Source organism: Drosophila arizonae, chromosome 4 (assembly GCF_054131065.1).
Source record: "Drosophila arizonae isolate 15081-1271.41 chromosome 4, UAZ_ARI_1.0, whole genome shotgun sequence".
Taxonomy (NCBI): Eukaryota; Metazoa; Arthropoda; class Insecta; order Diptera; family Drosophilidae; genus Drosophila; species Drosophila arizonae.
Genome location: NC_142924.1, coordinates 6,567,209 through 6,588,695, shown reverse-complemented (window position 1 = coordinate 6,588,695; position 21,487 = coordinate 6,567,209). Strand labels below are relative to the sequence as shown.

General features: G+C 41.2%; 3 protein-coding genes across 15 annotated transcripts in view; 2 read left to right on the top strand and 1 right to left on the bottom strand.

Moving 5' to 3' along the window:
* Window positions 1-3,570, top strand: part of Lmpt (four and a half LIM domains protein limpet) — a 71,690-nt gene extending 68,120 nt beyond the window's left edge. For all 12 annotated transcript variants that reach the window (XM_089467951.1, XM_018006478.2, XM_089467952.1 and 9 more), the window contains 3 exons: window positions 1,975-2,144; window positions 2,216-2,402; window positions 2,473-3,570. In XM_089467951.1, the coding sequence (XP_089324077.1) occupies window positions 1,975-2,144; window positions 2,216-2,402; window positions 2,473-2,630 (515 nt within the window). In that variant the 3' untranslated portion in view covers window positions 2,631-3,570. The remainder of the gene's footprint in view (window positions 1-1,974; window positions 2,145-2,215; window positions 2,403-2,472) is intronic.
* Window positions 3,571-3,750: 180 nt separating this feature from the next.
* On the top strand, window positions 3,751-4,505 carry Urm1 (Ubiquitin-related modifier 1). The gene is made up of 5 exons (XM_018006506.2): window positions 3,751-3,910; window positions 3,965-4,032; window positions 4,088-4,169; window positions 4,232-4,280; window positions 4,332-4,505. The coding sequence occupies exons 1-5, from the start codon at window positions 3,831-3,833 to the stop codon at window positions 4,398-4,400; spliced, it is 348 nt and encodes a 115-aa protein (XP_017861995.2). The 5' UTR covers window positions 3,751-3,830; the 3' UTR covers window positions 4,401-4,505.
* Window positions 4,506-4,844: 339 nt separating this feature from the next.
* The window catches only part of Pura (Puratrophin-1-like), a 54,760-nt gene continuing 38,117 nt past the window's right edge, over window positions 4,845-21,487 (bottom strand). For both annotated transcript variants that reach the window (XM_089467959.1, XM_089467960.1), the window contains exons 9-17: window positions 20,845-21,480; window positions 8,650-8,775; window positions 8,011-8,597; window positions 7,790-7,951; window positions 6,851-7,583; window positions 6,560-6,773; window positions 6,390-6,506; window positions 5,937-6,338; window positions 4,845-5,632 (exon numbers count right to left, since the gene is read on the bottom strand). In XM_089467959.1, coding sequence (XP_089324085.1) covers window positions 5,418-5,632; window positions 5,937-6,338; window positions 6,390-6,506; window positions 6,560-6,773; window positions 6,851-7,583; window positions 7,790-7,951; window positions 8,011-8,597; window positions 8,650-8,775; window positions 20,845-21,480 — 3,192 coding nt within the window. In that variant the 3' untranslated portion in view covers window positions 4,845-5,417. The remainder of the gene's footprint in view (window positions 5,633-5,936; window positions 6,339-6,389; window positions 6,507-6,559; window positions 6,774-6,850; window positions 7,584-7,789; window positions 7,952-8,010; window positions 8,598-8,649; window positions 8,776-20,844; window positions 21,481-21,487) is intronic.

The window sequence follows — 21,487 nt, the reverse complement described above, 5'->3', positions numbered from 1 at the left end:
GTCACAAAAAAAAATTTAAAAAAAAAAAACTAAATAAAATATGTAGATATAGACGCCCCCATGGATTAGGTTGAGGTGTTTGTAGCCAGCTCTCTATAACGTCATCGTCAGATCTGCTTCGTGTCTGCGATGAGTAATTGGAAGTCCAAAAATATACACTGAGAGAAAATTGCTGCGATTAGGCGGTCATTGATCGTGTTTAATAATTTATTCTAATTGGGAAATTGTTTAATTTGTGCCACGCTTTATTATAAATTTACGACAAATGAGTTTTTGATAATAATCTGCTTGAATTGGGATTATCCAAAACCAATTGGCTTTAAGGCGTTTAGCTAGATTTTGCTTGGCACGATAGATGAATGGAAAATATAATTAATTTTAAATAAAATTCTATAAATAGCAGACTATTTATATATACTTTAGATTATTTTTATAATATTGAGAATATATATATATATATATATATATATATATATATATATATATATATTTTTTTTTTTTTATATAAAATTGGTCCCTTCTTCAATTTAAAAATTTTCATTTACTATATTTATATATAATTTTTTAAGCCATATAAATTTTATGATCTATCGAATTTGCTGCGAATATTTTTACGAATGAAGAAGTCACTTGTAGAATACAATCATTTAAATATTTCTGATTTTACATTTAACTTTTCATATTTCGTAGTAAATAAAACTTAAAATCATAAAAAGCTTTCAATTGTGTAATTAATCTATTAAAAATCTATTCAATTTGAAAACTTACAGATTTTTATGCAAGTGAATCAACGATTTGCAATTAGTATTACTCACGCTTTGAAATGACGTTAAATTCCAATTGGATAATTGTTGATTGTCAAATGTAAACCGAATTCCAACTTCTAATTTGCAGAAATAAGTATTTAGTGTACTTATATCAACTAAATGCTAAATGCTTAAGTAAATTTGTTCTTGATATCCGCATATTGCGGAACTGTTAAGCGAAATTGCTCTCAAAGGCAATACGTAAATTGTGAAAATATTTGAATGTAAACAATAAACTACAGTGATATCGCAGCCATACAAGGGAAAGAGCTAGATAAATACGAAGATGAAGCAGTAGCTGAAGCACAGATGTGGAGCGTGAACAGATTTGGTTTAAGTGAAATTTTCAAGGCAGATCTGGGAAGTAAATGCCAGCATGTAGTTCCTGCCCAGATCAGTCTATACGTAAGCCTCATGCCACGCTAACTTCGCCAGCTTTTCCACATATGACGGCAGTGAAAATGTCTTCAGACACTTAACTTTGATGACATAAATTTGACATGCGATTTAGGCAACTTTTGTGCTGCTATAATTTGGCAACATATAAAAAGGCATTTCTTGTCCCTCCGCAATATAGCCCAAAATTAAAGCAGAACAATAGAATTGCTGCCCTGACATTATTCGAGTCAATTAGGCTGCGCTGTCGCCTCGATTGGCGGCAGTCAGTGAACCCAGAAATTTTGGTACAAGTTTTCGCTTCAGTCTTTATATTTGGCAACAAATTTCGAGCACGCAATAAATAAACGAAACAGATTTTTTATGCACACAACCAAAGCTGAAATGAAGCTATATGAAGTCAAGGTATATGGTATATACATACATATATATCTTGGGGCTCATATTTCGCTCTTGTCTCTCGAGTCTCGCAAAATTTGCATAATTTTTGCATTAATTGTTATGAAAATGCGAGCTATAGGGGGCTGGGGGAGTTGGGGCTGGATAGAGAAGCTCTTCGACAGTTGCATGTCAGCTGAACATAACGGTAGTTCTCCATTTATATATTTATTATTTTTTTTAGTTATTATTGAAACTAAATGCTGATTGGGTTTTGTTCTGGTGATGGTTTTGGCCTGAATGTGTCTGGTTGGAATTTGGGTCTATTTGTCGATTTGTCGAAAAGTTCAAGGCTGCAATGAGTGAAAATTGATTTGTTCTGTTCTCTATTCAGGCACCAAGAAAATGGAATACAAGACCCGGCAGTGGCACGAGAACTGCTTCTGCTGCTGCGTCTGCAAGATGGCCATTGGCACCAAGTCGTTTATACCGCGCGAGCAGGAGATCTATTGCGCCGGCTGCTACGAGGAGAAGTTTGCCACGCGCTGCATCAAGTGCAACAAGGTGAGCAGGGGGGAGTGAGAGAGCTACTACGAGAGAGTTACTAATTGATCTGCTTCTCATTGGCTTGACAGGTCATCACTTCGGGTGGCGTGACCTATAAGAATGAGCCGTGGCATCGCGAGTGCTTCACTTGCACCCACTGCAACATCACGTTGGCCGGGCAGCGCTTCACTAGCCGTGACGAGAAGCCCTACTGTGCCGAGTGCTTTGGCGAGCTGTTTGCCAAGCGTTGCACCTCGTGTGTGAAGCCCATAACAGGTGAGCAGCGGCAAGGAAGTCCTATAAGGCAGATAAATAACTCTCCCTCTCCCTGTCTCTCTTTCTCTAGGCATTGGCGGCACTCGCTTCATTTCGTTTGAGGATCGTCACTGGCATCACGATTGCTTCGTCTGTGCCAGCTGCAAGGCCAGCTTGGTGGGACGCGGCTTCATCACCGACGGACCCGACATCCTGTGCCCCGACTGTGCCAAGCAGAAGTTGATGTAAAGCTCGAACGCCCCCTGCCCCTCCCACTCCAATCAAATGAAATTCACATGGATCAAAAACTGGGGCCAAGTGCCAGCGATAATTAGCCATAAAAAAAGGAAATCGAGAAAAATATGGATCAAAAATCAGAATATGTATTAATCTATATATACACATATATATATATCAGTATATATATATGCAAACAAAATAATGCCTTACACTTACACATATATTAGATATCGAAAATTAGCTAAAACAACAAAAAAAGGGAATGAAAATCCTAAAACAAAGCAAAACTTTTATGTAAAATTTGAATTCTTAGCTATGAGAGAAATGTTGAAACTATTTAGAGCTATAGCAGCAACACTTGATATTTGATATTACTTTTGTGCTTTATTTGTCGAATTGTATAAAAATTATGAAATATATAATTATTTATTATTTGTAATTGCATTTGAGCGCGCGACAAACCGAAAACCGAAAAACAGAAAAGTAAAGCAAAACACAAACAATGGAAATATGTACTTGTAACTATTGTATATGTTTATTTATTTATTTTAAGTTCTTTTAACACACAAACACACACAGACAGACAGACAGAGATTGCAAGAGAGTAGTGAGAAAGAGGAAGAGAGAAAGAGAAATGCGTGCAAAAGTTTCCTAACAGCGGGTTTTTTCTTCAGTTAAATACTTACTTATTAAAACACAGTTTTAAATATCTTTTATTTGTTATTAAACGAAAACAGAAACCATATTTAAACACACAATAGCAATTGAATTGTTTAATTTGTTTTTTAATTTTAACTTCATGTTTTTCTTCTATTTCAATGGAGCACAAAGCGCAAAACTAAATAAAATACCCAAATACACACATAATTATTTTACAAATGCCAACAAAATGTCAATGTCCTTAACTATTTAATGAAATTAAAGCTAAATTAATTAATAATATTAAAAATGTGTTTTTAATTGTAGATTTGAAAGAATTTACTTAATTACTAAATTAATTGTGAATTTTTAATGTTATTCGTTTTACCAACCACGAATTGGCCTAATTTTAACTTCGTAATTTGAATTCAAAACTGAAAATACGTTAACAGCTCTTACGTTACGTATGCGACCAGCGCAATAAAGAGCACTGAAAACGCATTATGAGTCAACGCAAATATGAGTCAGCAAGACTGTAAACGCACTGCAAAATGTTGCTTTTCACTGTGAATGGCAAATGAACAAAACAATAACAGATTAATGATGAGCAACAATAACACACCGGATTTAAAAATAATACTAGAGTTCAGGTAAGATAGAATGCCATAAATATTTAGCAATACTAAAGAAATTTGTGTCTTCAGTGCTGGGGCAGAGCTGCTATTTGGCAATATCAAACGACGTGAAATCAGTTTGGATGGCACGCAAAAATGTGAGCATGCTTAGAATTTACTTCTCTTTCGGTGGAGTTAAAAGATTAATTGCAGGGACCATTGCCAATTTGCTGAAGTGGATGCATGCCAACATTTTAACGGAGCGAGCAGAGCTATTCATACAAGGAGACACAGTGTAAGGAGAGAATGCAGAAGCAACACGTGCAGTTGTAATATTTATTTGTATTTCTGTTTCAGGCGGCCTGGCATATTAGTGCTGATCAATGATACAGACTGGGAGCTGCTGGTAAGTGATGTTTAAATTATTATTTACATTTTATTTATTGTTTTTAATTAGGGTGAGCTGGAGTACGAACTACAGGCGAACGATAATGTTTTATTTATATCCACACTGCACGGCGGCTAACACAGACCGCTGTTAAGTAACAGAGACTGTCATGTTAACTAGTAGACGTAAAGAGTTTTCTTTTAAAAACAAAAAATAAATAAAAATATTAAAAATAACTTTAAAGTTTAAACAAATCAGAATTACGTCCCTTTGACAAAAATGACAAAGGCCCACACGATGGTTCGGGAGGTAAAGTTTTCTTCATTTCGGTCTAAAATTCTGCCATTCAGCTCGTATATAAACCAGTGTTGGCCAGAATAAGCAGTTGGGAATTACAGCGCAACATGCATAGCAGATATTTTAAAATTTAGAATTTTTAATTGAACGCATTCTAATAAGATTAATGAGCACATGCCTTAAAACTTTTTTTTTTGTATATTTCGAAGCAACATTTATTCAATTCTTTGCTTAGATGTGTATACATTATTCATATATTAAAAGATATGCAATTATTTATGTATATTTTGTTTTCCTTTTACGATAAATTAAAGATAGGCACTTAATTTACATATATTAACTAACTGTACGTTATGAATTTCGTTTTCGATATATTTTTCTTTTCTTCTATTTTTTTTTTCGTTTTCCTTTTCGGCTGGCACTTTGTGGTATGCCTCTCGTTTTGTGTATGTGTGTGTGTGTGTGTGTGGGTTTAGTTTGATTAAGAGTTATGAAATATATTTCGACATTGACACATTGAATTCAATAATTTCAAATTTTCTATATGAAGATTAGAAAAGAAAAAACAAAAAAACAAAGAGGAAAACTGCATCCAGGGCAAATTATAATAATACAATAGGATGAAAATTGATGACAAAAAATTTTAACGCAACTAAAATCAAATAAATAATAAATAACAAAAATTATAATAAGTATGCATGCATATATATGTATGTATGTATGTTTGTATGTATGTTCGTATATGATAATTTGAATCTGATGAAACCGTTTCGCTAAAGCTATGTATACTCTCTGTGCTTCTGCCTCTCCCCCTCGCTCTATCGCTCTCTCGGGCATCCATCGGTTTAGAGGAAGGCTTCACTTGTTGCTCTCGGGCGGACTCGCTGACTCAGCTGCGTGGGCGTACGACTTGTAGCGACGCAGTATAACGGTCGAGGTGCTCGTGCTCGTGCTGGAACTGGCGCTGGCCAGGCTGGTGGACCAGCTGCCTCGGTTGCCCGACAGCTGCTCGGCGGCCAAGTGGGCATGCTCCTGATCCGGCGTTATGGACATATCGGACAGTATGCCGCTCTCTAGATATATAGAGTATAGGAAGAGTGTGGGTTATGCAGGTATATCATTTCTCTCTCTCTCTCTCTCTTTTTATCCAGCAATATACATAGAGCATGCAGCACAACTAGTTGTTAGGTGAGCGGGAGGTGTGTGTGAGGTGGGGTCTATATACATATATACAGTTGAGTAATACTGGGGAGTGGTGTGTGTTGGTGTGTGAGTTTTTATATACATAGGGTTTCGGAAACATTAAACAAACAACAACAAGGCAACTAAAAGGAACCATTGACATCTAGAAGAAGTAGCACAATTCAAGCTCTATACCCATGGACAGCTGGCTGACGATTGTCGTCGATCGTTTGTGGTGTCGCTTGCTGCTGCGGCTCGAGCCGCTGCTCGTGAGCGTGGGCGTGGCCTGGCCTCTGGCCACTGCTGAGCTATCCTGCTGCTCGCTGCTGCTGCTCAGCTTCAGCGCCTGCGTCTCATTGATCAGCTCCAAGGTGGCCGGACTGCTGTTGTTGTTGCTATTGCTCGAGCAATGCTTGCTGAAGCTCAGATTGAGGCTGTGTCTTCCCGTCTCATGCGCGGCATGGCCGGAGGAGCAGCCGCCGCTGATGGAGCTGCTGCTCGTGGTGCTGGTGCCGCTGGAGAGCGAGCTCTCCGAGATTAACGAGTTGGGACGACGCATGCTGCCCTTGCCAGGCTCCGTATGACGCAGCTTGGGCGCTATAAGGATTCGGGTTAGGAGCTGCTTTTCCGGCTTAGCCTCGGACTTACTCTTGTTCAGCTGCGTGAGCGGTATGGAACGGTCGCTGATCTGATTGTTGCTCGGGCGTATGTCCAGGCAGGGTTTGCTGCCAATGCCCATGGAAGACATCTCTGCCAGGCGAATGTCTGCAATGATATTGATTAGATATCAAGAAATCAGTTCGGCCTGATGCACTCACCTCGATTTCGTTTCGCCTGCTTCCAGAGCAGCTTCGATATCTCCTCGGTCCAGGCATTCTTAATGTCCTCCGACATGCACTGCAGCACCCAGGTGTCATCCGGCTTGCGCTTCCTAAACCAGATCTCAAACTTGGTCGTCGAGTCACCCGTATGCGCAGTCAAACCGATATCTGAGGTCTTGATGCTGTTCTTGTATATGTAAATGTCCAAGTTCTGCAAAGGAGGAGGAGGAGGAGGAGGAGGTGAGTTTAAGTTGAGGCCTGGTCTACAGTATTGCTGATCGAACTAACCTTGTGGTCGGGAAAACGTCGTGCCTTGCTGAACAGCACCAGCTCCTCGAAGAGAAACACCTGTCGCAGCGTCTTCTTGCCGCCGCGTCCCTGCCAGACGAGGAACTCGTTCTGTCGCAGCAATCGTCCCTGCTCCTTCACATTGACGTCGCAGTCCCTCAGCGAGTCCATGGCCAGCAGATCGTTGCCGTGTCGCAGCTGGAACTTGACCATCTCCTCGGCACGCTGCAGCTCCTCCACATCGGCGGCAATCTCTTGCAGCGCGGCGCCCTCCACGCCCTTGACCGCCTTGACCAGCTGCTGCAGCAGCAGCGCATACTTGCCCATGCGCTGGACAGGCTTCAGCAAGTAGGAGGCCAGGTCCATCTTATCCTGCAGCTGCATCTGCTTCGGCTTGAAGAATGAGCTGCCATATTCACTGAGCAGCGTATCGCTCTTGGGCTTGTTCTTGTTGTACAGCGCGTACAAATAGAACTTGGACTCCATTTCCAGGAAGGCGGCGCCCACCTTGAGCGGATTGCGCTCGTAGCGCTCCAGTTCGCCAAGGAAGTGCGAGTTGTGGAACTCGAAGATCTTCTCAATGTTGCCAAAGATCACGTTCCGCTGGCCTCGCAGTGGCTGTGGAATATCCTCGCGAAGCAGCTCATCGATATAGTTCTCGATTACGTAGTACAAGGAGCGCACGTAGTCGCGTTCGGTACCAATCATTTCGCGCATGATCAATAGAAGCGTTCTGTGGGGATATGCGAAAGGGGGAGAGATGAGAAAGGGGAGAATAAAAGAAAAGCTTAGGAGATCCTTAAACCTTCCAGCTAGGTAGGGGAATAAGATGGAGAAAACTTCCCGAAGATCCAAAATAGATTCCCAGGGTTTTGCGGAGACCCTATAGTAGGTTCTTGCATACCTTCCCCCTGCATGAAGACAAAGCAATTTACTTACTTTTGTATTTTTGGTTCCAAACAGCTGAGCTCCTCCAGTGTGGTCAGCTCCAGATTGGAGGCATGGCACTGCAGATGAGCATTCGCCTCCATGGGCGAGTGCATGTCCATGTAGCGCTTGGTCGGCCGATCGAAGCACTCATCCTCGAGCAGCTCGTCGTGACTGGGAAGGGAATGCCGGCGTCAGTTTTAATCTCGCCTGCTTCAGTAGCTTCAACTCACCTCTTCTCGTTTAGGCTCTGGCAGCTGCAAATCCTCGCCAGCTTCGGATTGCGTTCGCAATTGTCGCAGACTCCGACGCCGGAGTCGGCTATCTTGGACTGTTGCTCCTCGCCGTCGGCATCGCCCAGGCACTCGCGATCCGGCTCCTCCTCTGGCTCGTCCATGTCCTCCAGATTGCGACTTTCGCGCCAGCAGCTGCACTGGCTGCCGCCGGTGGCGCCCTCAAAGGAGCTGCCATTGCCGGAGCTGCAGCGATAGCTGCCCCGCTTGCTGCCCTGAGCCTGGGCCGGCGTGCTGCTGGCTGCTGGCAGTGTGCTGCTCCGGCGCACAGCGGGCAGGTGCTTGTCCAGCAGCGCTGTGGCATTCAGCTGCGCGGCGAGGCGCTGCAGCTCCTCCAGACAACTCGTCTCGCGCTGATGCTGCGTCAGCAGATGCAGCAGTCGTGCACCGCCCTCGATGCGCTCTCGCGTCTTCTCCAGCTTCTCGGCGAATTGGTCCAGCGCCGTCTTCAGATTCTGTGCGCTCTCGGTGAGCACGGCAATCTTATTGGCTGCCAAGTGCAGATCGCGACCCTTGGCCAAGTGTTTCTGCAGAGCACACAGATTAGAGCCAATCATGGAGAGCTTCACTTCGACTTACCCTGGCTATGAAATAGTATTTCTCAAATTCCAGCTCTTGGGCCTTCAGCTGCGCCTCGGTCTCCAGCTGCAGCTGTGCGAATCTTTGCAAGGTTTCAGCACCGTCATTGCCCAGCCAAGAGGTGACCTACAAAGCGACAGACAACAAAATGAGTTTGCATTAAGTGTGGATGGAACCTTCAGAGACGCGCCCACGTCTATGTCAGGGCTTCCCTCTCTCCCTCTCTCTCTCTCTCTCTCTCCCTCTCTTTCTCCTGACGAAAAGTGAAACTCATCGACGATCTAATTAGGCTCCACTTTACAAATTAAAAACCAATCGCGCACAAATCAAATCAAATGATTCCTCGTTGGGGCATTTCAGCGTTCCCAAAGGTATTGAAAGCAATAACAACAACAACAACAACAGCAACAACATTGACAACAACCACGAGCCAATCAACGATCTCACATTGATAATTTTGTAGCTCTAACCAATTTTTAATCACCTGCTGCGTCCAATTGAATTGATACAATCGATGATGATGATGATGATGATGATGATGCTGCTGCAGACTAAGACCCAACCTTAACTAACTAACCAGCTTCCCAGCTATTCAGCTAGTCAGCTGACGACGCGTGTGCCACGCCGCATTCACTTTCCGTTTTTGGTCTCTGTCTTTGTCGATCTTTGGCTTTGGAGATAATGCCCCTCAGTCCGCATCAGCAACGTTTTTGTTTTTGGGGGCATGTCCATGTCCTGCCCAATGAATGAAACTGTCTGCCTACGTCTATGGGGGCAGTGTCAAAGCTGTGCACCAGCTTCAGCTGCTGCTCCAGTTTCAATCAGGCTGACTCGGACTTCATGCTCTCATCAGATATGGAAGGCATGACCAAACCGACAAGCGTGCATATATGTATGTGCATATGTATATGTGTATGTGTATTGACATGTACGATCGGGAATACAGGGTGTTGCAATAGCTCAGAACTGATAGAGGCATTGAGTGCCTTCGAAAATTGATGACAAGTTCTCTTTTGGTGACGAAATAAAAAGTGCAGCTCATTTTTTGAAGTGTAAAGGCTGTTGGTAATTGATCAGAAAATTGAAATATATGCAAAATATCTTAAGGGTTATTGATAAATCTAAAATCTGCACTTGGGAATGTAGCTATTGGGACATCATTTTCTTTCAGTGTAAAAGCTTTTCACAACTGATTAGATATTTGTATAGAGTTATGTATATGTTATGGAGAGTTTTTTTTATGGTTATGGAGAATTTTTTGGAGTTGGAGAATTTCATGATTTAACATGAAATGACAGAAATATCTTTTGATATTATGAATGGATGGATACATAGTTTTAACATATTAAAAGCAATGCAAACAATAAATGACAAAAGAATTTTTAAGTATTATTGAAAACCATAAATTTAATGGAGTTTTGATAACTTCATCAGAATGAAATTTTGCTTTCAGAGACTTTGACGAAATGATGCCCATTTTTTATATAACTGATAACTGATTATATTTTTTAAGTATCTTAAATCAAAATTTCATGCTGTTTCCATTTTTGAAATTTTTTAAGCAATTTATATTTCAAATAATTTCTTTACGAAATTCAATTACAACTTTTCTTTAAAATTTTTTAGACATTTTTACTCATAATTGAAATTCTATAAAAAATTATAGATAGAATTCAATTTTTACTTTTCTAAGTGGAAAAAATATTGAAATCTTCTTCTGTAAATCCTTATTTTAGTTATTATTTAAAATACATTTCACCACACTTTTGTTATCGTAGCTAACCTCTTGCAAAATATGCCGTAAAAACATGCCCCAAAAATCTTCGCTTAAAGACATTTTGAAAATTGAATTTTCGATCACTTTTTTTTTGCACAGATTTCAACACTTGTTTTCGTAATTATTTAGCAATTTTTGATTGTTTAATTAATCAATTTATTTTGTATTTTTGCACACCCTGTTTTAGCTAGTTGTTGCTGTTGTGTGCAGCCGGCTCAGTTGCTAGCATTGTTTACATGACTGAGCGCAAGGCCTTTTTTAGTTTTATTGGCTGATGGCATTTGAGAGATTGCCACACACACACAGACACAGATAAGCACACACAGAGTCAATAAGAGAGTCAATATAATAAATAAATTAATTGATTTTGATTTAGTAAATCGCTGCTGCAAAGAAATTTGTAATGCCAGCGCCGATGCGATAAGACGCGCCTGCAGCAGCCACCGATCGAACCTTACGAATGACGCGCAAGTGAAATCAAATGCAGGCAGAGGCAGCAGCAGCAGCAGTCGCAGCAGCAGCATCACAAAATGGCCAAAACAAAACAAGAAAACTTTAACAAGTTTCAGTTGGTTGCACGTTGAGCTGGCTGATGAGGCTTCTCAGGCTGCCGTGGGTAACTGTAAGTGGCTGATGACTCACATAGTTGGCTATTTGGGCTGCCAAATGGCTGGCAGCTGTTTCACGCTCGCTGCCAGCTGACGCCGCCGATGCCGATGACGCCGATGACGCCGATGACGCCGGAGCTGCAGGGGAGGAGCTGCCGATCATAATGCGTACTGAGCTCGAAATGCGATAACAATTAATGCTGCCCGCTAAGCGCGACAACAGCAACAACAACATGCCACCAACGGCTCAGAATTGCGACTGGAACTCGAACTGGAAGTGAGACAATGAATTGGAATCGAAACTGGAAAGCGCTGCTCGCTGCTCACCGCCAACGTCGGCATCGCTCAATGAAATTCAATCAAATCCAAACAATTAGTCTGTGCAAATATATAATAATCAGGCAGAGGGCAGTCGCATTTGGCTGGCACTGGAAGATGTCGCTGGAATTGGAAGCCCAGAGCTGTTGCTGCTGCTGTTGTTGCTGCTGTTGTTGTTGTCGCTGCTGATGACAACCAGCAACAGGCACTGGCTAGGCACTGCAAACATCATTATCATGTTGCTAACTAGCGGTGCTAGCTCTACTCAGTTTAGCTACTTTTTAGCTGAAATACTAGCTTTTTATTTATTATGCTTAATAAGATTCTTAGTGGAAAGAGATTTATTATATGTTTATGATTATATTTTTTATGTGGAATTTGAATCAGTTAATGGGGGCGTAAAAAAAATGTGTTATAGGAAGAGACTTTGGGAACTTTACTTTAAAATGTCACAGCAATACACAATTAATATAATATTACAAATTGTGACTATATCTATATATGCAATTTGTATACATGTGACAAAGATCTTTCGATGAAATGAATTCAATACGCCTAATATATTTTATATAATATATAAACATGTACGAAATTTGTTTTCTACAGCTCACTCGACTTCCTTGCTTTGGCAGCTATTGTATTTCACTTTTAATTAAACTGATTTAAAAGCCAATTGTTCAATACATATTGATTTGCAATTTCCTTTCAAGCTTTTGTGCTCTACTGAATAGAGCTGCAACATTCCAAATGGCTAACTCAACTTTAAGTGAAGGTGTGTCACAATAGTAAAATATATACTTGTATATAAATATATAGCGTCTTACAAGTTTCTTGTATTCATTATTATTTGCATTCGCTAAAACTTGGCCATTTTCTAGCCACATTTTCTAGCTAGTGCAGAGGCTGTCAGCTCTGTTGCTTTGTGTGCTTGTTGATTATGCTGTCGCTGTTGAATGTTGCCCTGCTGCAATTTGCTTAGCTAAGTAAATATGTGAGCTGCAGGCACATCTCCCGCAGCAGCAGCAACAGCAACAGCAACAACAGCAGCAGCAACAACAGCAGCAGCTGCAGGGCCTGTTGCTTCAAGGCAGTGATAAGCTTTCGATTGGAGAGTCTATTACTCTATTATTCTATTTGCCAGCCGGTGGCAACTGTCGTTGGTCTACAGCGCTGCAGCGGATGTTGTCTTTTGTCAGCTTTGCTGATAACTCGCCCAGTTGACTGCACTCTCTATCACTAGACGGCGTATGATGCGGCACATCATAGAGAAGCTGCTGAGGCTGTTGTTGTTGTTGTTGTTGCTGTTGCTGCTGTTGCTGCTGTTGCTGTTGTTGTTGTTGCTGCTGTTGCCGTTGGGTGTTTGCTGACATAAAACGCAAATTTAACGTGACAGTTTAACAAGTTGATCGCATGCGCCATAAAACACATGCAACACCTACAACAACAGCAATAGCAACATCTATGTTGCGCATGCGTGGCAACTGTTGCTGCTGCTGCTGCTGCGACGGCGGCAACTGTTGCTGCTGCTGCTGCTGCTGTCGTGTAATTTACGCAAATGTCGCGTATTTATCTCGCAGCCATAAACATTTTTTAAGCCACAATATCGAATTTATTTTGACACTTTACAAAGTTGTCGCCATTGTCGAAGCTGTTGTTGCTGCTGTTGTTGCTGTTGCCAGAGCCGTTGCTGTTGCCGTTGCTGTTGCTATCTTAGAAAATTGCGACAGCTATTGGGATTTTCGGTCTGTGTCGGCTTCGGGGGTTCTGTTTCTATTTCTGGTCTTGGGTAATTTATTTGAAGTGCGTCTTAAATGATATGCGTTTGCCATTTGCTATTGCCATTTGCCATTGGCCAATCGCCATTTGCCATTCGGCCTGTCTCATTTCCAACTCGAGCTTAACTAATTTGTGGCTCTTCATGGTCGAGGCATATCTGCCAGCTGCTTATCTCTCTCTTTCTCTCTCTCTCCGTCTCTCTCTCTGTCTCTCTCCTTCTTCCTCTCTCTATGCACACTCTTAAGATGTTCTTATTTTAATCACCATGTCGTGTAATTTGTCCGCAATTTATGGCAGTTACTCAGAAATTATAGCGCCGATAACTAGCTCCAGATCGCTAAAGTGAGTGTGCTATAAAGCACAGAGAGAGAAACAGAGACAGAGAGACAGTGGGAGAGGGCGCCAGAGTGGAGTTGGGTTAGATGCGTAGATACTCTAGAGCAGCTAAGTGACAGCTGTGTGAGTGTGTGTGTGTGCTCCAAATGAGACATCAAACATGAATGTGGCCTGTGAATGGCAACGCTTAAAGTGCACTGAAGCCTTAAATACAGAAAAGCTGTGGACCAATTCAAAAGAATAACACTTAGATATACCCTATGAAACTTGAGTGAATGAAGAGGGGAAGAGCCTGGCAGCGTTTGTTGAGTTTTGCTGATGGAAATTTAGAGCACATGCATCAGCAAAAGCAAGTGAACTGAAATCTTTATATACATATATATATATAAAAAAAAAATTAAAAAAATAAATAAATGAATAAATAAATAAAGAAATCAAATAAATAACTAAAACTAAAAAAATATATTTTTTTCTATCGATTTTATTTTTTAATGAATTCTGCTCTTAAATGCGAATACCCAATTTTTAAGGCATATACCATTTTTTTTTTAAGACCGGAAATAATCTATAAATGCTAGCTACAAATCTAGATATTAAACAATCTTAGCCAAATCGAAATTGATAAATTATTTTAGTTATATTTTTAAATGCATATACATGCAAATGCATATTTCCCCATTAAAGCCTCAAACTCCATTTGAGTGTGAGCACATAAAAAATATTTAAATATAACCCAACACTAGCAAAAATTCCTAGATCAAGCGAAACTAACAAAGCCAAAAATACTTTTGCGCTTTCATAACTCTTTTAAAACTCTTTTAAAACTGAACCGATTTCCATGCCTAATGGATTCGCATTTCAGTTCGGTTTTATGCACTGGCTTTGGCAAGCCGAAGTCAAAGCCGAAGCCGAAGTCGAGCTTGAGGCAGCTTTTTGTAGTGCAATGCGAATGTGCATTAAGTTTTAATACGCGACATAAATTAAAGGAATCGCAGCATTAACCTGTGCTTAAAGCTAATGACTGAAAATACAACAAGAAATATATCTCAACTAAAGTGGGATCTTAACTATAAATTGTAAATCAAGTCTGTGACTTTAAGAGCATCGTTAAAATAAGCCCAGTCGTGTAGAGGCTGCAAAAACGAAAATGAAATATGTAATTGGATTCAGGTTGCTTTAAGATTGGTGTATGGGACATATAATATGGGAGGTATTTCGATGAAAAAATGGTGAGAAAATAGGAGCATTGAGATTTGGATAGTGGAGTATGAGATATAGTAAGGATAGTGGTTTATAGTTGCATTGGTGTATTGGTGCGTTAGAGTTTTGATGTATTGGTGTATTAGAGTCTATTAGAGTATTGATGTATTGGTTTATTAAAGTATGTATTGGTCTAATGCATTGGTCTATTGGTGTATAGATGTATTGGTCTATTATTGTATTGATGTATTAGATGATTGATGTAGTAGTGTATTAGGGTATAGTTGCATTGGTGTATTGGTGTATTGATAGATTGTTGTATGGAGACATTGGTGTATTGGTGTATTGGGAGAGCTGAACTAGAAATGCTCGCATGTTGTTATAATAAAGTAATTTAAGCTGAACTGTTTGACGCGCGAAAAGGCAATTAAAATTTTACTTATTTTTCACTTTCCAAACAGACAGTGAAAGAGAGGGTAGATAACAGATTAGAGAGAGAGAGAGGGGAGGAGAGGGAGAGAGAGGTAGAGGGAAGCTGCACGCACAAAGTCATAAATTGTGAACACAAAAGGCCAAAGACGTTAATGTGTTGACAATATTGCATGCAGCCGTGTTTTATGTCGCAGCAAGTGCAACAACAACAACAACAACAACAGAAGCAACAACTTGCAACAGAGTGACAGTGAGCGCAGCTTATCGCTGGCATCAGAGGCGCAGCAGCAGACGTGACGACGCTTAAAAGCGGGAAAGAAAAACTGAAAACTGAAAATGAAATGGAAAATGATGACAGCCGTTGATGAAGTTGACGATTTCTAAAAATGCGTGTAAAATTAGTGTAAGGCAAGAAAAGAAAAAAATGCTAAAAACAACATGTCAAAGTCAATGCGACGAATTAGATTTTGACATGTGCTGCGAGGCTTAAGTTGATTCAATAAACGTATGAAGATGCAGCAGCAACAGCAACAGCAGCAGCAGCAGCAACTGTTGCTGCCGACATTCTAGACATTGCAGCGCCTTTGGCGTTGTCCGTCCGAGCTCTAAGCGTATGATTAACGTTCACATTGATGACACAGAGCGACAGGCAGGAGTTGGCTGGCCAGGCCAGGCCAGGCCTCGCCTCACCCCGCCTCGCCTCGCCTCGTCCGGCATTGTTGCATTTGCATGCATCAACCGGTTGCCAGCCCGTCGGGGTTATTATTAATGCCACGCGAGTCCAAGAGGTCTTCACCTGACTGCTTCTCTCCATCTCTCCCTCTCTCTCTCTTTGCCTCTCTCTGTTCATTTGCCCTGTCGACACTAAATAAGCCTTCATATTTCATGGCCAGTTTCTTTTTTTTTTTTTTTTTTTTTTTTGTGACCGAAATTCTATGCTCAGCCAAGTTCTCAACAGTTGCTGCAGCTGCTGTTTGCTGTTGCTGCTGCTGCTCCTGCTGCTGCTCCTGCTGCTGTTGCAGTTATGCAAGGCACATTCCTGGCTGGCACACGAGCTAGCCGCGGGTTCATATGTCAGAGGCCATAAATAAGTTGAGGCGTTTGCTTGCTTCCGCAACAACAGAAATAACATAAAACTTGTCGTTTGGTCAAATGGTCAAGACATCAACGGCAGCAACTGTTGCCACTGGGACTGCTGCTGCAATTCAAGGCGCGAAACAATTAAACATAGTTTTCATTGCACAAAAGCCGCCGACAGCGCGCAAATTAATTTAATGACAAAAATATATACGTATATACATATATAAAGCTGGGCAGCTACAGGCAGCACTCAAAGAAAGCGCCCCAAACAAATCCAATTTCACCGTCAGCGTTTGTGGATTTTTTTATCGCTATCTGCAGGCAGCTATCGTCAGCTCTTTCACCAGCAGCAGCAGCCGCAGCAGCCGCAGCAGCAGCAACACCCAAGGCTACACACCAACACTTGAAGACTTGTAGCACACACCCAGAGTCAACAGTTTTGGCCATAACTGGAGCTAAAGTCAACGACTAATGCAGCCGATCAACAATTTAGATATAATATCGCATATCGCATCATAATGTTGTTGTCGTTGTCGACGTTGTTGTCGTCGCTGTTGTCGTTGTCGTTGTTGCCGTTGCCGTTGCCGTTGCTGTTGCAGCAACAAAATGGCGATGGCGGCATCTTTTTTCGCACCTTGTTTGAATGCGCGCCTAATGGACGACAGCGACATTTGTTAGGTGACAGAGCTGCATTCAGAGTCGCAATTCGCGTTTCGCATTTGGTTTTCGATTCAGTTTTGGCATTGGCTTTGCCAGCCGAAGCTCGCGCTGACTTGGTTTAGTTGCGCTTGGCTAGTTAACTACATAAATACATTGATTTAATTAGCCCGAGTAAACAAAACAAGTTCAACGAAGCTTCAATACGCTAACGGGCTATAAATCTATTGAGAAATACTGCAGATATACATAAGAGAGTCAATATCAGATAACAGCTATTACAGTAACTATACGAGGGGTTGATTATAGATGTGTTTAATATATGAGATGTTTTATATGGGATGGTAATCGTGTGTATAGGATTGTTATTTCATCAGAGTAGAGTATGCCCTGTCCGGTAAAGCAGAGTATATATTATATTATCATTATATGTATATGTATGCATAGATAATATTATTATATAATTGAGTATGTATACATATATATTTGCATCATTATTAGCATCTATAGTTAGATTCTCATCAACTTCATTATTATATTTATAGTACAGGACTTTCAGCTAATGTTTATCTCTCTTTATCTGTAGATGTATCTCAGGCTTTAACAAGACTTACAAACACCTCTTATGTCTACTCTCTTTCCATGATGCAAATTAAAAGAACTGATTATAGTTAAAGAAAAAAATGTTTACTGTGGAAAATCAACTAGGAGTTTCAAATAAACCATTCCCATCTAATATGTACATCATAGTTAGATCAAATGTTATATAATAATATTATTAAATTTCTCTGTAAAGTATAACATAATTTATAACAGCAAACATGTAAACATACATCGAAGCTCTTAGCCAAATTGATTTACCGTTATATACATAAACAAGTTTCTAGCCAGAACTATAGTTAATCAAAGCACAGTAATCAGATATCAAATGTACCGCAGAGCAGTCAGAGTCACAAGAAAGGCTTAGCATTGTATGTATATTTACCTGACAGATAATAGATAGATAGACAATAGAATATATAACAGTTATGCTTGTCCACACGATTCAACAATAATCAATCAGCAATATCTAAATCGAGTTGTTCCTCAACTCAAAATGATTCACTTGAATCAAAGAATTCTTGACAAACTTCGCTGAAATCCATCAAAGTTGAACTCAAAGTTCAAGCGCCTCTTTAGCACCTCATTTGATTTATGAGGAGACCGCGAAACAAACTAAACTAACTGATGAGAGCTTTAGATAGTTACAGCTTTCTAGTGAAATGGGTTCGACTTCCCACGGCAACTATTGTTGATCTGTGACAACAAATCCGAAGCTCTTTCAGCTCTTTGGGTGTCAACAACATTTGAATTTGAGAGCGCGTGTTCGTAGTGCTGGATTTTAGTTTAATTCGAGCGGCGATCGGCGATCGGCGATCGGCGGCGATTGACGATTGGCGATATGACAGACATATTCCACGATGACAGAGAGCGATTGACGGAGAGGGAGGGAGGGGAGACAGCCTTGTGTCAGACGCTTATCGCTGAACTACTTTTGAATGAAAACTAATGAAATGAGCTGCCAGCGCAGCCATCAATGAAGCAATCAATGGGGCAACTGCCAGACAGACAGACAGACAGTTAGGGGGCTTATTGCAAAAATAAAAATAAAAAATCATTTAAAAAATAAATTAAAATATATATGTAGAAATAAATCGATTGAAAATCGCACAAGAAACGTATTTAATTTCTTTAACCTTGCTTTCACTTTTCTCATTAACTTTTCGCCGGCAATTAAAATTCAATTTTTGCCAAGTTAATTTTGCTCGTTGATAAATTGAGCCAAAAGGCGGAGGAGCGTGTGAAAAATGTACGAACAACTGTTAAAGCCAAGGCAGCAGCAACAGCAGCAACAGCAACAACAGCAACAACAATAAATAAACAAGGTGGAGATACGTTAACAAGGCGCTGGCAAATTTGTAAATGCCAATTTCCGCAAATTATTAAATGAAATGCGAAGATGATGAAGTTGAAACTGAAATTGAAGCTGAAGTTGAGACTGAGGATGCAGCTGAGGCAGGAGACGGAGCAGGAGCAGGAGCAGGCGTTTATCTATGAGAGTATCAGCGTAGCTGCGTATCGTGTGTTGGCAATTTGACATACTTTTGTTGCCGTTTGTGGCATGCAGCACACATGCAACAATCATAGTAATCATAATACCAAAAAATACAAATAAAAAACTTAATAGTAGCTGCGAAAGTATGACGAATATGTAAACGTATAGCTGGGGACTCGGAGTCAGCAGTTGGAGTCTCCATTTGGAATCTGCAGTTTGGGAGTCTTGCTTTATGACTGCGCTAACTAATCCCACAACAAATTATTGTGATTAATCAGCGAAATTGCATTAGCAACTGTTGCTGCTGCTGCTGCTGCGAGTCGTTGGGCGTTGCAGCAACTGTCACTGGCGCTGATTAAGCGCCGCGCGGAGCCAAAGCCAAAGCCAACTCAAGATTAGCCGAGCAGAGATAAAGCCCAAATGGGAAGAGCTGTTGTGGGTGCGTGCGTGCTCAATTATGCAGCACGGCAGCAGCTGAGCCTGGGTTAAAGGTAGACAATGATCATGATCATGATCATGATCGTGGCAAAGGCATGGCATGGCATGGTATGGCATGCCGAGTCAAGTCAAGTCAAGTCATTCATCTGAGCCCTTGCAACTGCACTGCGCATATCCATTAACAAGTCAATTAAAAGAGAAGAAGAAGAAGAAGTGGCCAGGAAATGCAATTGGCAATGAGGATGACAGCGATGATTGCAACTGCAACAGTTGCTGCCACAGCTACTGCAACAGTTGCAACAGTTGCGCATCTTGGCAGGCTTATCTAACGGCTCCATTTGGCTGACCGACTCCGAGTCCAACTCGGCCTAAGCGGATGCGCGTAATAAATTAATAAAGCCAGCTTTTAAGCCAATGCATATTCAATTAACAATGTCGCCCCACTATCTGACAGTTGCATTTGGCATTTCGAGTGTGGCTGTTCAAATGTGAGCTTCAGCGCATTTCCTGTCCACAAGCTTCAGCAGCTGCCCCTCTCACGCTGTCTCACTCTCTCACTCGCTCGCTCTCTCTCTCTCTCTCTCACTCGGTTGCTTGATTAAACTTTGTTATTATCGTCACATACATCAAAACTCAAAGCGTGGCACGTTTCGAGCATATCAATTGACAGACAACATGCAACATTTTCTTTTTTGTTTCGGTTTCTTTTTTTTTTTTTTTTGGGTTTCTTAGAAAAAATATATCAACAAATTTAGTTAGAATTGAATTGACTTTTATTTTTTTTTGTGTGTGACAAAACAGTTAAATTGTCTGAAGAAGCGGGCGTAATTAAATAGAAACAAGTTTCGCTTGAACAAAATAAAAATTCTTAAAATTTTTCTAATGCATTTGCGCGTTTTTTTTTTGGATTGACACAATTTGTCTGGCGCCAACAAATTTTGGGAAATATTTAGAAAATGGGCAAATCATTGAATGGATATCAAATATTGATCATAAATGTGTAAATTTAAAATTTTTTTTAAGTTCAGTGAGATGTTTAGAAACTGGTGCAATGTAAAAAAAAAACTTTAAGTATATTTTATAAATATATTTTGCATTGATAGTCTAACAGAGAGTTATAAAAGGATGAACATCGAAACCTGTATACTCCTATTAATTTCATAGAGGTGTATTCTAAGCGCTGCTAAAAATACAGCTAAATTCCAAAAAATAATAGATTAATATAGGGAACAGGGCAGCAATTGGGAACTTTGTCTTAATCTCCTGTCTCCTCTTGTCTTAAATCTCCTAAAAGCATATGGAAAACCGATTTAATTTAAATACCTAGACTGACAATAAGATGAACTTTTAGCAGTCACTGTTGAGGCGATTGCAGCTGGTTAAGTCATAGGAATCGAATATTCCATAGCCTAACATGCTGTCATGCTGTACCCATGCCTATTCCCATTCAGTATACAATGCAAAATCTGTCGACTCACCTCATTGATCTCATCCTCCAAGGCGCGTTGTCGCGTCAGCTGGCGCAGTCGCTCGCGTCGCTGCTCCGTCAGCTGCTCCAGACGCTGGGCGGCGCGATCCACCTCGCTGTAGAGGAGCGTCACCTTGCGCAGCTTATGAGCTGCATCCAAGTGGTAAGCAGTTGTTGCATCTGGTGCGGGCGTGGGCGTAGCTGTGGGTGTGGCAGTTGCTGTGGCAGTTGCCGTTGCTGGCGCTGCATTGATGGCACTGGCTGCCGCCTGCAGGCGCAACAGCTGGTTGGCGCCATTCTTGCGGAGATTATGCAGCTGGGAGTCCATGAGGGCACGGCTAAGGGCACGATGCTGGCCATAGAGCTGACGGCGTGTTGGCAAGCCCAATAGATCGGCGGCGCGTATGTCGCTCAGAGCGCCAACGAGACGACCCCCAGCAGTGGAGCACTGCCGCTGGAACGCCTCCAGCTGGGCAAAGAACTCGCGCCACTTGCGCGCGTCGTGATGATGCTGGCCCCGGAGCGCTCCGCTCGGCAACTGCGATGGCGCAACACTTGTCGTGACTTGGTCCACGCTAATGAATTTAACCAAATGCAACTGCAATTGCAATTGTTGCTGCTGCTGCTGCTGCTGCTGCTGCTGGTCCTGCATG